At 41.5% G+C, this 14657-nt stretch overlaps 1 protein-coding gene across 1 annotated transcript in view; it reads left to right on the top strand.

Annotated features, from left to right (window-relative positions):
* Positions 1-240: 240 nt before the first annotated feature.
* Positions 241-14657, top strand: part of LOC106607945 (attractin-like protein 1) — a 356731-nt gene continuing 342314 nt past the window's right edge. Inside the window, exon 1 of the mRNA XM_014205458.2 lies at positions 241-1297. Within this exon, the coding sequence (XP_014060933.1) occupies positions 1056-1297 (242 nt within the window). The 5' untranslated portion in view covers positions 241-1055. The remainder of the gene's footprint in view (positions 1298-14657) is intronic.

Raw genomic sequence — 14657 nt, 5'->3', positions numbered from 1 at the left:
TGTTTGGAATTATTACTCTAAAACTGCCTGGCTAGCTATCTATCAAACAGTGCAGATACATTCTTCAAATACATTATTTTACACAATATCTTATCCCTGACCAAAATGGCTGACATTTATCCCAACATAAGCAGGATATCCACTGTTCTAGTATTGTAATTCCCAATTATACGTCAGGAACGCTATCGCTCAATACAGCTGAATCGTGTAGCTACTGTCTCTTTAAATGCGTAATTTTGCACTGCTCATGCTCGGAGCTTTGTCCAGGAGTTTCCCCGTTGAAAAACCAGCTGTGCGAGCATCTTCATGTAGGGTACTCGTGTTGTTATTCATCGGTGAATATCGCTCTCTGTGACAAGGATTAAAAGGGTTTTAATGCAAATAACTCATTATCTTCGGTGAATGCGCCTAACCTGGACGTTGGAAAAAGCGGAACGGAGAACGGTCAACTTGATCTATTTGTCCGGGTTGCTGCATTCTCCACCGCAGCGAACAACATCCAAAACCGACTCTTGCAATGGAAATAGGAATCCAGAACTAACATCAATCCTGTGACCAACTCTTTTCTTCCAATTTTTCTGGAAACATTAGGATGGCGAACTTGAAAATTGCTTGGAAAATACTTCATTTAGAATAGGCCTACAACTTATAAACAACAATTATCTTTGGTTTTTTAAAATGGCTTCTTAGCCTCTGGGAATAACGGTGTGTGCATTCATTAGTTCAAGAAAGTTTAATAGGAGTGCATTAAAGTCAGTGAAAATTTGAAGACTTCGTTGTCGGATGATGCTCTAACGTCAGTTACCGGAGATGACACAAGCAATATGCTCAGATTTCAGAGTTATGTTTCTATAGCCTATAAATAAGCCTATTTGGATGTTGAGTGTATGTATTATTTCGCTTTATGGCTAGGCTATTCCATGCATACGCCAATGCTTTGTTTACAAATGATGTATTACCAATAAGTGACGTTTAGTTGAGTCACTCCAGCTGTTTAAGTGTGAATAACGGAGTCTTCACCAGAAAAGTAGACCTTAACCTGTTTCTAAAGTAGAATGGGTGGGGACTGCCGAGGAATGCGTCGAGGCACATGGACTAAATATTCAAATACGAGACCCCAGGACATACAAATATATTTTGGGGCATTTCTTATGCTGTACTTGGTGTTTTACACCGAAGCATCAGTCTCCAAGTCCTGTGATAAAAATTGCTTCTCTGGGAAATGCACCAATGGGACTTGCGTCTGTGACCAAGGATGGGTTGGAGACCTGTGTCAACACTGTCAGGGAAGATTCAAGTAAGTATCCACAAATATACTGTTTCAAAGTAACATTCTAATGGAGTATTGAGTGGTTGTATCTAGACTACTTTGTAACCTTTGTTCAAAGACAAATTCCACTAGACATTATTACAACCTCGGTCTGAAGTAGACAATTGTTGGCTTGCCGCTGATGCTTCAGAATCTTCAACCAATGACTCCTTAACCCGGCGCATTCCTTTGTTATTGCTCTCTGGCCACGCTACAATATAAAGTCTTTACATTTCCCGCAAGGGTGGTTTTTGTCCAAATAATTCTCTCAGGGGAATCTTATCGATTTCCCAATCAAATAGGCCTAGCAGCAGTCACCTGTAGACTCAACAGATATGTAATGCATAAAGCCATGTTTTTTTGATCTTGTGGTTGGGGCTTGCAATTGCTGTCATTTCATGGCTAACCTAACTTAGCAGGCGTTAAATAAATGCCCGAGCAGAGTCACCACGTCCAACTAGTGGGTCAGGCGATGCCCCACTGTCTAATTCATATCGTATGATTTCTGCTGATTGTTCTCGACTATATCGACTGATTGGTTCTGTAAGGGGTGGGATGCAGGCCTAGCTCTGCTACACTGGCAGTGAATTCCTGATTCAGAAAGTGTGGGCAAATTCACAGTTTTATTTAGTTATTTTTGTCAAAAGTACTGATTTCAAATCAAATTTTATTGGTCACATACACATGGTTAGCAGATGTTAATGCGAGTGTAGAGAAATGCTTGTGCTTCTAGTTCCGACCGTGCATTAATATCTAACAAGTAATCTTAACAATTTCACAACAACTACCTTATACACACACACACAAGTGTAAATTAATGAATAAGAATATGCACATATAAATATATGGATGAGCGATGGCCGTGCGGCATAGGCAAGATGCAGTAGATGGTATAGAGTACAGTATATACATATGAGATGAGTAATGTAGGGTATGTAAACATTATATAAAGTGGCATTGTTTAAAGTGCCTAGTGATACATTTATTGCATCCAATTTTTAATTATTAAAGTGGCTAGAGATTTGAGTCAGTATGTTGGCAGCAGCCACTCAATGTTAGTGATAGCTGTTTAACAGTCTGATCGCCTTGAGATAGAAGCTGTTTTTCAGTCTCTTGGTCCCAGCTTTGATGCACCTGTACTGACCTCGCCTTCTGGATGATAGCGGGGTGAACAGGCAGTGGCTCGGGTGGTTGTTGTCCTTGATCATCTTTTTGGCCTTCCTGTGACATCGGGTGGTGTAGGTGTCTTGGAGGGCAGGTAGTTTGCCCCCAGTGATGCGTTGTGCAGACCTCACTACCCTCTGGAGAGTCTTACGGTTGTGGGCGGAGTAGTCGCCGTACCAGGCGGTGATACAGCCCGACAAGATGCTCTCGATTGTGCATCTGTAAAAGTTTGTGTGTTTTCATTGACAAGCCAAATTTCTTCAGCCTCCTGAGGTTGAAGAGGCGCCTTCTTCACCACGCTGTCTGTGTGGGTGGACCATTTCAGTTTGTCCGTGATGTGTACGCCTAGGAACTTAAAACTTTCCACCTTCTCAACTACTGTCCCGTCGATGTGGATAGGGGGGGTGCTCCCTCTGCTGTTTCCTGAAGTCCACGATAATCTCCTTTGTTTTGTTGACGTTGAGTGTGAGGTTATTTTCTTGACACCACACTCCGAGGGCCCTCACCTCCTCCCTGTAGGCCGTCTCGTTGTTGTTGGTAATCAAGCCTACCACTGTAGTGTCGTCTGCAAACTTGATGATTGAGTTGGAGGCGTGCATGGCCACGCAGTCATGGGTGAACAGGGAGTACAGGAGAGGGCTGAGAACGCACCCTTGAGGGGCCCTAGTGTTGAGGATCAGCGGGGTGGAGATGTTGTTTCCTACCCTCACCACCTGGGGGTGGCCTGTCAGAAAGTCCAGGACCCAGTTGCACAGGGTGGGGTCGAGACCCAGTTTGGAGGGTACTTTGGTGTTAAATGCTTTGCTGTAATCGATGAACAGCATTCTTGCATGGGTATTCCTCTTGTCCAGATGGGTTAGGGCAGTGTGCAGTGTGATTGCGATTGCGTCTGTGGACCTATTGGGGCGGTAAGCAAATTGGAGTGGGTCTAGGGTGTCAGGTAGGGTGGAGGTGATATGATCCTTGACTAGTCTCTCAAAGCACTTCATGATGATGGAATGATAGTCATTTAGCTCAGTTACCTTAGCTTTCTTGGGAACAGGAACAATGGTGGCCATTTTTGAAGCATGTGGGAACAGCAGACTGGGATAGGGATTGATTGAATATGTCCGTAAACATTCCAGCCAACTGGTCTACGCATGCTCTGAGGATGCGGCTAGGGATGCCATCTGGGCCGGCAGCCTTGCGAGGGTTAACACTTTTAAATGTTTTACTCACATTGGCTGCGGTGAAGGAGAGCCCGCAGGTTTTGGTAGCGGGCCGTGTATTGTCCTCAAAGCGAGCAAAGAAGTTGTTTAGCTTGTCTGGGAGCAAGACGTCAGTGTCCGCGACGGGGCTGGTTTTCTTTTTGTAATCCATGATTGACTGTAGACCCTGCCACATATGTCTTGTGTCTGAGCTGTTGAATTGCGACTCTACTTTGCCTCTATACTGAGGCTTAATTCTTGCCTCAATTCTTTGAGTCAAGAAATGTGTACTTTTTCACCTAAAACATTTGAGATGATTTTATATCATTATTTTATGAAGCTGACTGCCACAGTAGCGGAGATGGGTAACAACTGCACATGTGTGCTCTCGGGGGAATCCCTGCTACGTAGAAACGGCACGTTATGCCCTTATCCACAGATGCACGTTTTCTTTGGCGGATAAGTGAAGACAGTGTTACACGTTAGTTATACAAATTAATCAAACAACCTACAAATATGTCTGACTATGAAATACTCATGAGTGATGAAGAAAACAACTGGAGATGCACAGATCGAACCATATTTATTTGAGCCTGAGTATTTGGGTGAAGAATTGAGGCAAATTAAGCTTCAGATGGCCGCTGCTGCTCTTGCCACCTAAGCCACAGCAGTGGCTGTACCACAGATCCAACCCATCCCCAGGATCAAGACCGACTGGTCATGCAGTTGTGGCAATTGCGCTCCAATTCCTCAAAGGAGGAATGTTTGTGCTGTGGAGAATTCGAATACGTGACTACAATTCTTACAGAAATGGAGGATGATGATGAGGAGCAGTTAGTTTGCGTTTGCGACCACTGGGATTTTGCTGCCAACAAACTCTGGTGTCCTGAAAAAAAAAAAAATCTGTATTCCAAAAACGAATGGGAGATGCACCCCTGTTCCAGCTGGGCCAAATGGACAGTTATCTAATGAGTAAGTAGCCAGACTTTATTGAAAGATCGCTTATCGTAAACCTCTATGAGCGGGATCGTTAGTGGGTCCATGTTTTCACATTAGCCCAAAACTCTATAGCCTATGTTTTATTTATCACCATGATTTTTGTGATATTCTATTCTGCAATGTAAGGTTACAGTGTCTTATCTCTCTTACACTGATGTTCAGGATAACATGGTTTCATATTAGTTGATAACTGATATTGAAAGGTGATATGATGCAGTCTAACTAGATAAGGTGGCCTAGGCTACTTCATCCTAATGTAAGCTAAATGCATTGGATACAAATACTGGCATATGATGAAGGATAACATGTCCAATATAATTATATAAATGCATATCAAACATATACAGTACCAGTCAAAAGTTTGGACACACCTACTCATTCCAGTGTTTTAGTTTCCACTCATTCAAGGCACACCTGTTAATTGAAATGCATTCCAGGTGACTCTCACAAAGCTGGTTGAGAGAATGCCAAGAGTGTGCAAAGCTGTCAAAGGCAAAGGGTGGCTACTTTGAAGAATCTCAAATATAAAATATATTTTGATTTGTTTAACACTTTTTTGGTTACTACTTGATTCCATATATATTATTTCATAGTTTTGATGTCTTCACTATTATTCTACAATGTAGAAAATAGTAAAAATAAAGAAAAACACTTGAATGAGTAGGTGTGTCCAAACTTTTGAATGGTACTGTATATATTCAATGAAATTAATACAGCATTGTAATATTATTGATGCATTTCAATCTCCTTGCAGGGGATTAGACAGATGAACTGCAGGCACCAGATGCCCAAACTTCAAAACCAGAAACATGGAGACATCAACACTTGTCATTTTGAATAAATATTAACACGTTGATTGGTTTTCCTGTATCTGTGCATGAGTCCTTAAAAAAAGTCCATTGTACAAAATAGGTCATTCCCAAGTGAGGGACATTTTAAGTAGATTAACCTCCAACATTCATAAACTTGATCAGTACATCAAGGCAAGTTTTGTCATGACCGCCACCATTTATTTTATACACGGGACAGGAGTTTACATGTTTTTGTTCCAGCCCTTTACTAACACCTCATTCAACTAATTGTGGTCTAAATTGAAGACTTGCACACAGTGCAATCCCCTAGGACAGAAAATCACCTCTGAATAAGAATGAGCTTCATAAGTAACAATGTCTCGACAAATCTGCATGATAAACAATAACATGGGTGAATCTATTTCTATATAACACTGTGATGTTGCACACAATCCTGGGATATGGTGACTATCCTAGTGGCTGGGAGGTTCCAAACAAGTTCTTTACATCTGCAGGGTGTCAGGGTGATATGTCCTTCAAGCAGAGACAAGGGGGGAGAAATTAACCTCTGCTATTAATGTCCAATCTTTTTGTTAACAGTTTTGCATATTTTTAGGCTTGTTCAGTTGTTTATAGAAGAGTAAAATAACTCAGCCTCTAATTTTAACTAGTAACACCAAATCTCAAGTTAGGTAAACAGACACTGCATGCAGCTAGTTAGCAAGCTAGCTAAACAGACTCATCAACAGAATAAACAAATAACTTGGCTGGCTAGCAAGCCTAGAATGAACAGAACACAGCTGTCTGTTAAAAAATTGAGTTGGGCTGAACTGTTTTCTCCTGCCAAGCCAATGCAATGGAGTGAAATGCGATCAGGTTTCCCACTTCTTTCCTTTAAAACAAATGGGGAAAAAACGATTTGCTACATGTCTTTAGCTGGCTAGCAAGTTCATTACTTCATGATATAATAACACATTGCAATTTACACATTGCTGAATCTACGATTAGGCCTAGTTTGTTTAGTTGTTCATCTCTAAACAGCCGATAAGCAGGATGAGAGTTCACCTACTAATGTTAGCTAGCTATCACGTCCAACGTGTTAGCTAGCTAGCTTGGCAATGGGCTGATAAACAACATATGAAAGTAATTTGTTGAACATTTTAACATCATTTGGTGAATAAATAAACTTTATAGTTACATTTCGCAAAGTTCTTCTTATTCTTTTTCTCCCAAGCGGGGACTTCTGTCCGTAATTATTTGAAATTTTAATTTTTTACTGAGCCGCAAGGTGTTTTGGGATAGCCTTCCTAGCGAAGGATACATGGGATGCTGCCTTCATAATCGCCCGAATGAAGGCACCTTAGAAGGCAGCATTTTAAGGTACCTTGGGATTGGGACAGGCCAATTTTTATGTCCTGCCTAGAAATGCTGCCTTCCTTGTCGATTGGGACACAGCCCATATCTCGTTCATATGCATCGTCTCTGAAGTGCTTGCTACACGCGTAGTGATGCAAGGTTGGCTGCAGGAGTATTTGCATCGTATTTACTATTTCAAATTGCTACTAACTATCTTCTGCATCTCTCTGTATCTTTTATCGGAGAACAGTAAAATTTGGTGCCTTCTGCCCTGCCATCTCTTTTTCCACTTTGCGTAACTAACTTTACCTGCGATATGCCTAACTCTGTCAACTTTCGCACCAGCGTCTTCTCCCCACCCCCCAAAAAATGTAATCTGTGACGTCAAGCTCCATAAAAGGGCATATACATATTTCATGTAGCAGGGTCTCCCCCACAAGGCCGCACAAATGCGGTTGCTACCCATCTTCTCTGCTTTGGCAGTCAACTACATAAAATAATGATCTAAAAATGTTTTAGGTGCAAAAGTACACATTTACTGAACCAAAACCGATAGTACTTTTGACAAAAATAGCTCATTCTGCCAGACGCTTCCAATAAAATAAGGAATTTGTCCACACTTTTTTGAACTTCTGAATCATGATTTCACTGGCAACGGAGCTAGGCCTGCATCCAGCAACGTCACGTGACCCGTTTTTTTGCAGCTGTTTCAGTACAGTACTAAAGGGAGAGAGAGGAGGAGGAGAGGGCATCCACATGCTTTCTATCCAAATCAGTTTGTGCATATATTATGATGACATTCTGTCACGTTTTTGTTCGTTTTGATCTTCGGCAAGGGTTTTTTTGTCTGTTTGTGCACGTAACTCTAGCCGAAGTCTATGCCCCTTCGTCGGTGATCAACAGTAGGGATTCTTCAATGTAGTGTCTGTTGTCATTCAACGAGAGACGATTTCATGCACATTTTTCTTGAGAAATACAGCACCAAACATCTTAGTTACATGTAAAATTGCATGACTAAGACTTCCTCGGCAAAAACGTCAAAATTAATGACAATTTCTTGAGTTATCTTAGATTAATTCAGACTATTTTGAGGAAGTGTATACTGGCTACGGCATCTCGAGGGACATTTTTCTAGTTTTTTTTAAGGGTGTATGTGAGGCACATATGTTCCCTTTGCCTAGCCAAGTTCAGCTAGGAGAAAACCGAACCTAATATGCAAATGCCTTAACACTCCCCCATCTCTCTTTTTCTGAGAGCCCAGCTGAGGAATGATCCATGTCTTGTTTCAAACCACATATGATTAGAGGTTTAATCATGTTGTGGGAATGTATTTGCTTGCCTGGATGTTTCATCAAGGTCTGATCTCTCTTTTTTATGCCTTATAATGTGATATTAATTAGTCAGCAAATATAAATTGTCAGTATCCATAATGACATGGCCATATCCATATCGGGTGTCAGAATGCTGAATGGACAGCGATACAGACATCAAGTGGAATATGATCATAAGCTAGGTCACAACGTACTGATACTACTGATACTGAGCTAAGCTACTGATACGGTTCTGCAGTGGCATCACTAAACAGCACTGCATTGACTCTGGTGCTCAATGCAGTTCTATCTCTGAGTCCACCATAATAGTCCACATAGCATGATCTGCCAAGTCTAGTTCTGTAGTCTGGAAAAAGTCTCAATTTCAGTAGACATCCATTTTATCGATCATGACGTGGGGCTTTTGGCAAGGCAAGTATTTGGGCCCCACACCATTTCGCCGAGAACGTAGTAGCTGCAGCTCAACATGATGACCGGAGTATGGGCGAGTGGGTGTGTCGAAATGAAAGTAGTGGGCGTGTGGAAAGGAGTGAGTGTGTCAAGCGCTCTGCTATAGGTTAGACGATTTTGATTAAGCAGTGTTTTTTTGTTTCTTACCGCGCAACTAACATACCGCGAAAGTTTGGACTTCTGTTTTGAAGCCAGAGGATGAGTCCAAGTTATATAAATTGTTTGAAAATTGACAATTGTTTTTAGTTTTTATTAAAAAGTACTGATGGTGTACTGTTGCTTCATATACGTGTTCTTATACGTGTATGTCACCCTGTTATTGGCTACTAGGTAGCTACTACCTACGCCGTTGCTGAAGGACACTGTGTCTCGGTGTTGTTGCCATTCATGCCCTCCACATGCAGTAGTAGATTGTTGGCCTATGCATGTATCAAGGTGACATGTAGATGGTTATCAATATTAGTTATTTCTTGTGTAGGCTGTTGTCCTACTTTTAATAAAATCATGGGAGGGAAACTTGCCACGTCAGCCCCCGCCGGCGACACAGCTGTGATAGTCGCCCAGTAAGAACCACCTCAGGTCAGCAGGCACTTCGATACAACACCGGTCGCCGGCTTGCCGGCTTATCAACTCGTTGTGCAGCCCAATCAGCCACACAAAATGGTCTAGATTGGCAACAAATCTGCCCAATTATCTGATTTGATTTATTTCCATACACCGACTCCTTTCAACACACATCCGGTCACCATAATTGGGCTGCCACTAACCATAGTTGATTTCGCCCGGTGGGCGGTGCTATACGTAACAGTGGGCATGGGTTTCAAAGTGCAAAGGTAGTCCGATGCGCATCCAGGTTCAACCGAGAACCCTCCCCCTGGGACCTCATTCATAAATTAAGCTATGGTGGGTTTTATACATTTATAGTTTACAGTTGCACTTTCATATAAGTACATACTTTTCTTCATTTGAACTAACAATAGATAGCTACCAATTGGCTGGACCAATTTTCCCAAAAGTGAACCATGTGTAACGTCAAGTTTTGCTTGCTAGCCAACCAACAACATCAATGCCATATTAAGCCAATCTACTAAATTTACCTGAATCAACCTGAACTCATGGATACCATTTTTATTAGAGCCCGACTGATATTATCGTCCGATATTGGCCTTTCACATAAATATTTGTATCGGTCTTTATTCCACAGATAAAGCACCAATATTATATACATAGAATAAACAAATAAGTGTGCTCATTTGTGGTCATTTTGTTAACATTTTCAACGCTTGCCTGTAGAGGGCGCTCTAAGAGCTTCTCATTGAACATCACTCAGCCCCAGGTCACAAAGTGAGAGAGAGTAGGCATGGTGGTTTGACGGTGAGTAGCTTGCCACAGCCAGCGTATTTAAAAAGTAAATAATCAAAGTACACTTCACCAAGCAAGCAGCCCTGTCCTCATAACATTCTCAGTTAGTTAACTTTAACTGGCTAGCTAGCCAGCAAGATAGTTAGCTTAGCTATCTAGTCAGCAAGGTAGTTAGCTTAGCCAGCTAGCAATCTGTGCTATTTATGTGCCAACACTCGACTGGCACCAAAGTGAACCTTGATACAAAAATAACACTGTTACTGTCTGGGGATACTATGACAGCTAGTGTGCTTATTTAGTTAGTTTTCTGAAATATGCAATCTGCAAAAAGCAAGACAGTTGACGCAGACCTATTAAGTCATGGGGCGGCAGGTAGCCTGGCGGGTAGGAGCGTTGGGCCAGTGACCGAAAGGTTGCTGGATCAATCCCTGAGCTGACAAGGCAGTTAACCCACTGATTGCCGATGACGTGAATGTCGATTTAAGGCAGCCCCCCACACCTCTACATTTCAGTTGAAGGCATTCAGTTGTACAACTGACTAGGTATCCCCCTTTCCCCATGTGCTTGCATTCATGATGAGATAAGTAGCTAACGTGAGTTGGCTTACATTAGAATGTGTGACCAGTGCTGCAAGCATTTGCCTGCATAAATGTTTGCAATCATCAGTGCATGCCCTTTGCAGTTGAAATGGATAGCCGATACATTTTGTATTGGATAACAGTAAGGAACATATGGGTTCTGTAAGAAACATTGTCATAATGAACAGTTAGCTTGTGTTTGTCACAATGTACTGTCATGGTTCGTGCTATCCGGGATCGTTATGACGTGCTTACCCCATTGAAGTTGATGTTTAAAACAGTTAAGGTAGGGGTTAAGTTCAGGGTTAGGTTAAAATCCCATATCGGTCAGGCGCAAATTTTTTATGTCTCTGTCCAGTATGAAAGAAGTTAGAGGTAGTTTGATGAGCCAATACTAACTAGCACACTAGTCAGCAATTCTGTTAGCACTAGTTAGCAACTTCCTTTAAACCGCACGCAGAGACATAAAAATGGTATCCACGAGTTCATCTGACTCTGGGGAAGTTGATAAAGGGTCTCATTGCCAAGATCCTGAGGTATCCCTTCAAGCTTTCATGTACCGAATAAAAAAAAATCAAAAGTTCAATGTGTTTCCAACGCATTTTCAACTCTACTGATAGTTTTGTCACAAAAACTGGTGCATAAAATAGCAAATGTGCACCTGCACTATAGCCAACAGTTCGCAGGTAGTGATTAGAGATATGAGCGAGAATATTTTTATTTGTCAAATGGCAGTCAAGCATCAATCATCAAGTTATCAGAATAAGACCCTCAATATTTATTGAAAAGCAGCATCAAGCTCATCCAATTTCCATCACAGTTGTTGTGTTTTTTTTGTATGCAATTAAAACTGGATGGAAAAGTGGTTACTCAAAGGAATTATTTGTGTTTCTGGCTTCTTTAAAGGCCCGGTGCAGCCAAACTAGATTTTCCTGTGTTTTTATATTTCCACACTATATGAGGTTGGAATAATACTGTGAAATTATGAAAAGAATGACAATGCCCTTTTAGTGTATGAGTTGTTTAAAAAGACAGAGTGTAAAAATCGTCTGTCCTCGGTTGCAACACTCACTACCGAGTTCCAAACTGCATCTGGAAGCAAGGTCAGCACAAGAACTGTTCGTCGGGAGCGTCATGAAATGGGTTTCCATGGCTGATTAGCAGCACACAAGTCTAACAGGCTGACTACACCACTTGCGTCGCAAAATAAATGTAGAAATCTATATTATTCCATTTTTGCATCCACACTGCTCTCGCGCTCCAACGAGCGTCTGCGTTGCCAAGGGCTAAAATAGAAGTCAGTTCTATTTCTGACGCAGATTGCGCTGCAAGTCCTGCCTCTCCCATCTCCTCATTGGTTTATAGAAGCAGGTACCCACATGCCATCTCCTCATTGGTTATATCCACGTGGGTGACTGAAAGACGAAATAGGTCGGTGGCGGTAATGCACCTAATTTATGAAAGTTGCCAATCGCAATATAAAGTCAAGAGAAGAAAAGGCCTGGAAGGAGGAGAGATGACTAGAAACGATTTGGTTGACCGTTTTATGTGTGGATTAATTGGTGGAGTAGAGGACCTTGTGCATTTCAGGTAAAATAACAACTCATTGTTTATATCCCAGGTCAAATTAGCTAGCAACAGCAAGCTAGCTAAATAGGACAAATTAGCTAGCAAGTGCAAGCTAGCTAGCTAAATTGCCACAAATGTTTAATGCTTTTTGACCTGTCCCCAAATAAATATAATTGGTTTAGAGTTTGTTTTGATATTTTAACCTGCGTGTCGTGATCGCATTTGGTGTGGGGGAACAAAATACATTTATACACGATGGCGCACGCGCGCAGCCGGTTTGGGTTCCGTGTAAGATCACCATGTGCAATGCCAAGCGTTTGCTGGAATGGTGTAAAGCTTGCTGCCATTGGCACTCTGGAGCAGTGGAAACGTGTTCTCTGGAGTGATGAATCACGCTTCACCATCTGGAAGTCCGACAGACAAATCTGGGTTTGGTGGATGCCAGGAGAACGCTACCTCCCTGAATGCATAGTGGCAACTGTAAAGTTTGGTGGAGGAGGATTAATGGTATGGGGCTGTTTTTCATAGTTCGGGCTAGGCCCCTTAGTTCCAGGGAAGGGAAATCTTAACGCTACATTATACAATGACATTCTAGACGATTCTGTGCTTCTAATTTTGTGGCAACAGTTTGGGAAAGTCCCTTTCCTGTTTCAGCATGTCGAGATCGGTTTGGAAGAACTTGACTGGCCTGCACAGAGCCCTGACCTCAACCTCATTGAACATCTTTGGGATGAATTGGAATGCCGACTGCGAGCCAGGCCTAATCGCCCAACATCAGTGCCCGACCTCACTAATGCTCTTGTGGCTGAATGGAAGCAAGTCCCTGCAGCAATGTTCCAACATCTAGTGGAAAGCTTTCTCAGAACAGTGGAGGCTGTTATAGCAGCAAAGGAGGGACCAACTCCATATTAATGCCCATGATTTTGGAATGAGATGTTCGACGAGCAGGTGTCCACATACTTTTGGTCATGTAGTGAACAAATTATTTTGGTCAGTTAAGAACCCGTTCTTATTTACAATGACAGCCTACCGGGGAACAGTGGGTGAACTGCCTTGTTCAGGGGCAGAACGACAGATTTTTACCTTGTCAGCTCGAGGATTCAATCTAGCAACCTTTCGGTTACTGGCCCAACGCTCTAACCTACCTGTTGCCCCAATTGATGGCTATACATATTTTTTTTTTGCAGCAGTTAGACCTACAGTACATTACAAAACGTTCTCTGATATTGATTATCAATATCTACGGTGCCTTCAGAAAATATTCACATCCCTGGACGTTTTCCAAATGTTGTTGTATAATAATAGTGTTTAACATGATTTTTGAATGACTACCTCACCTGTGTACCTCACACATACAAATATCTGTACGGTCCCTCAGTCGAGCAGTGAATTTCAATCACAGATTCAACCACAAAGACCAGGGAGGTTTTCCAATGTCTCACAAAGAAGGGCACCTATTGGTAGAACAAAAACAGACACTGAATATCCCTTTGAGTATGGTGAAGTTATTAATTACACTTTGGATGGTGTATTTATACAACCAGTCCATATAAAGATACAGGTGTCCTTCTTAAATCAGTTGCCATAGAGGTAGGAAACCTCTTAGGAATTTCACAATGAGGTCAATGGTGACTTTAAAATAGAGTTTAATGGCTGTGATAGGAAAAAACTGAGGGTGGATAAACAACATTGTAGTTATTCTACAAAACTAACCTAAATGACAGAGTGAAGAGAAGGAAGCCTGTACAGAATTCAAATATTCCAAAACATGCATCCCGTTTTCAACAATGTACTAAATAAAGTAAAACTGCCAAAAATGTATCAAAGAAATTAACTTTATGTTCTGAATACAAAGCTTTATGTTTGGGGCAAATCCATCACAACACACCACTGAGTTCCACTCTTCATATTTTCAAGCATGTTTTCAAGCAAAGTCCTAGAGGAAAACCTGGTTCAGTCTGCTTTTCAACAGACACTGGGAGACAAATTCACCTTTCAGCAGGGCAATAACCTAAAACAAGGCCAAATATGCACTGGAGTTGTTTACCAAGACAACATTACATTTTCTTGAGGGGCTTAATAATGGTTTTGACTTAAATCGGCTTGAAGATCAATGGCAGGACTTGAAAATGGCTGTGTAGCAATGATCAGCAACCAACATGACAGAGCTTGAATAATTTCAAAAATAATAAATCTGTAAATATTGTACAATCAAAGTGTGCAAAGCTCTTAGAAACGTACCCAGAAAGCCTCACAGCTGTATTCTCAAGACATTTGCTACAATTTCTAAAAACATATTTTCACTTCGTTGTAATGGGGTATTGTGTGTAGATGGGTGAGAAAATATAATATTTTATCAATTTTGAATTCAGGCTGTAATACAACAAAATGTGGAATAAGTCAAGGGGTATGATTACTTTCTGAAGGCACTGTATATTTCCCAAAAGGCATAATCGTGGAGATGGGTGATTAGAAGTTCCTAGACACAATGAAGAAATCGCACATACATGATCCCAAAATGGTGTCAATTTGTCACAGGACCACATCATATGTAATAGGGT

The sequence above is a fragment of the Salmo salar genome, chromosome ssa01 (genome assembly GCF_905237065.1).
Source record: "Salmo salar chromosome ssa01, Ssal_v3.1, whole genome shotgun sequence".
Taxonomy (NCBI): domain Eukaryota; kingdom Metazoa; phylum Chordata; class Actinopteri; order Salmoniformes; family Salmonidae; genus Salmo; species Salmo salar.
This window is presented reverse-complemented; position numbering and strand designations above follow the sequence as displayed.